The sequence below is a fragment of the Solanum lycopersicum genome, chromosome 4 (genome assembly GCF_036512215.1).
Source record: "Solanum lycopersicum chromosome 4, SLM_r2.1".
Classification (NCBI taxonomy): domain Eukaryota; kingdom Viridiplantae; phylum Streptophyta; class Magnoliopsida; order Solanales; family Solanaceae; genus Solanum; species Solanum lycopersicum.
Genome location: NC_090803.1, coordinates 23354379 through 23357313, shown reverse-complemented (window position 1 = coordinate 23357313; position 2935 = coordinate 23354379). Strand labels below are relative to the sequence as shown.

The 2935-nt window shown below is 38.1% G+C and overlaps 1 protein-coding gene across 1 annotated transcript; it reads right to left on the bottom strand.

Moving 5' to 3' along the window:
• Window positions 1-1293: 1293 nt before the first annotated feature.
• LOC101260336 (uncharacterized) lies at window positions 1294-2935 on the bottom strand. Its single transcript, XM_004237252.2, has 4 exons — window positions 2748-2935; window positions 2282-2690; window positions 1615-2055; window positions 1294-1533 (listed from the first exon to the last, which is right to left on the bottom strand). Exons 1-4 carry the CDS (start codon window positions 2933-2935, stop codon window positions 1294-1296), a joined length of 1278 nt encoding a protein of 425 aa, XP_004237300.2.

The window sequence follows — 2935 nt, the reverse complement described above, 5'->3', positions numbered from 1 at the left end:
CTCGCGATGCTTGGATATTAACTCGTGATACATGATCTTCCGCGATGCATGAATATTGACTCGCGATGCATGTTTTTTCGCGATGCATGGATATTGACTCGCGATGCATGATTTTTCGCGATGCATGGATATTGACTCGCAATGCATGATCTTCTGAGATGCATGGATATTGACTCGTTATGCATGATCTTCCGCGATGCATGGATATTGACTCGCGATGAATGATCTTCCGCGGGGGATGAATATTTTCCTCCGATGTAAAGATATTAACTCTTGATGTCATCCTTGGTACTAAATGAAAATAGTGCTTCCATCGAGCAACAAAGTGATCTTCTGTGTGTTTTCTTAATAATCATATCGTCTCCAATGATCATATATATAAAACGACTTCCAGATAGTATATTGTCTTGATCAACAATAAAATAACTGATCCCTTCGGATGATGCATAATATCATATACGAAATTATGATGCAAATGACGTCCTTTACAGAAACCGTAAACTCTTCCTTGAGATTTTTGCTTAATTCACCTTCGAATCTAGTTGGACGTTCTTTATAAATATCATGTTGTAGGAAATTGATTGAAATAAACAATTCATATTCTCGAGTCTCTGACATAAGCGATATAAAATGATTCCTGCTTCTAAGAAAACTATTGATTTTGGGATAGCTTTCTCCTCCTTTGACTTCTCCATATTCATCCATCGGAAGAGTGTGCTGATTTTAGAGTAAAGCTATAAACCTGTATCGCTTCGACTGTCACTGATTAAATCATAGAATTCTTAAGATCCTCTCAAAAATGTTGTCCCAGTTGCAAGTCTTGAAATATCTGCAGTCTGGACTTGTTGAGGAGAAATCTTCTCCCTGAGAATTTTTGAGTCCCTCTCAAAAATTCTGTCCCAGTTTCTATTGTAAGGAGGAATAGAAATCTTACGGGAAAAATGACCAAAATCTTGTGGCTCCTACGTATCTCATTGAGGCATGAATCAGGTCAAACGTAGTTTTTCTCAAGGCTAACAACATAAGAAGTTTACAAAGAAAATCGACCGAGGCTGACATAGGCCGCCTACGTATCTCATTCTTGAGAATTCAGGTCGAACGTAGTTCAAATACAAAGAAATACTTAAAGGGGATAAATTGGATGATCGAGGCAGACATAGGCCGCCTACGTATTTCATTCTTGAGAATTCGGGTCACATGTAGTTCATTACAAAGAGGGATAAAAATATAAGCAAAGAAAATACAAGCAAATAGAATGATTAAAAGTAAATAACAAAAATGCGAACCGAAGCTTCACACGTAGTATCTCCTGACACCATCTGAGTTGAAAGGTTTCGGCCATGCGGTTCCATCCTTATCTGACCAGACCAAAGCACCTCCACATAATACTTTATGAACCATGTAGGGTCCTTTACAATTTGGCGCGAATTTTCCTTTATATTCCTCTTGATGAGGAAAAATGCGCTTAAGGGCCAGCTGACCAACTTTGAAAATTTTGGCTCTTAATCTCTTGTGAAAAGCACGAGTCATTCTCTGTCAATACAACTGACCATGACAAATGACAACCATTCTCTTCTCATCAGTCAATGTCAACTGATCATTTCTCTTACTCACCCAATCAACATTCCTCAACTCAGTTTCTTGGATGATTCTTAATGAAGGTATTTCAACTTCAACAGGTATGAGTGCTTCTGTTCTATACACTAGCAAGTATGGAGTTGCTCCAATCGACGTTGTGGCCGTCGTGCGGTACACCAATAAAGCATATGGTAACATCTCATGCCAACCTTGATGCTTGTCAATCATTTTCCTCAAAATATTCTTGATATTCTTATTGGCGGCCTCTACAGCTCCATTCATTAGGGGACGATAAACGGTTAAGTTTCGTTGAGTAATCTTAAATTGATTACATATATCTCTCATCAAGTGACTTTTGAGATTTGCACCATTGTCAGTAATGATCGATTCTGGTACTCCAAACTTGCATATCAAATTGTTACGAACAAAATCAGCTACAACTTTTTTGGTCACCGACTTGTAAGAAGATGCTTCCACCTACTTGGTAAAGTAATAAATGGAAACAAGAATGAATCTGTGTCCATTTGAAGCGGCTGGATCTATCGGACTGATGACATCCATACCCCAAGCTACAAATAGCCAAGGTGAACTCATATCATTAAGTTCATGAGGTGACACTTAGGTCAAATCACCGTGCACTTGACATTTATGACATTTTTGCACAAACTTGCAACAATCATTCTCCATAGTCATTCAGTAATACCCAAATCGAAGGATCTTTCTTGCAAAAGTAAGCCCATGCATAATGTGTGCCACGAACTCCAGCATGTATATGTTCGATAATCTTCGAAGCTTCCACAGCATCGACACATCTGAGAATACCCAAGTCTGTAGTCCTCTTATAAAGTACATGTCCACTTAGAAAGAAATTTAGAGCCATACGGCGTATCGACTTCTTTTGGTTGGATGTAGCATCTTTAAGATAATTTACGAACTCCAAATATTTCTTTATATCGAAATACAATGGCAAACTGTCTGGTTCTTCCCTAACATGTGAACAATGGACTTTATGTTCTTTCATATCTATATCCAGAGGATCAATATAATCAGTATCTGGATGCTTAATCATAGAAGCGATGGTGGAGAGAGCATCAGCCAACTCATTTTGTATTCTGGGAGTATGTTTGAACTCGATCTTGTGAAATCTTTTTCACAACTTATGTACATACTGTACATAAGGTATAATCTTTGGGTTCTTCACAGCCCATTCTCCCTGAACCTGATGAATCAACGAATGTGAGTCTCCAATAGACAATAGCTTGTGAACATTCATGTCAATGGTCATTTTCAACCCAAGGATACAAGCTTCATATTCGGTTATGTTGTTTGTACAAATAAATTGGATCTTAGCTGCCAT

Coding starts and splice junctions, on each gene's coding strand:
- LOC101260336 (XM_004237252.2), bottom strand. CDS start 2,935: ATGGCAGCTAAGATCCAATTTATTTGTACAAACAACATAACCGAATAT. Junction 2,691..2,747: donor AAGATTATACCTTATGTACA/GTATGTACATAA, acceptor ACATACTCCCAG/AATACAAAATGAGTTGGCTG. Junction 1,534..1,614: donor AGTTGAGGAATGTTGATTGG/GTGAGTAAGAGA, acceptor TTGTATTGACAG/AGAATGACTCGTGCTTTTCA.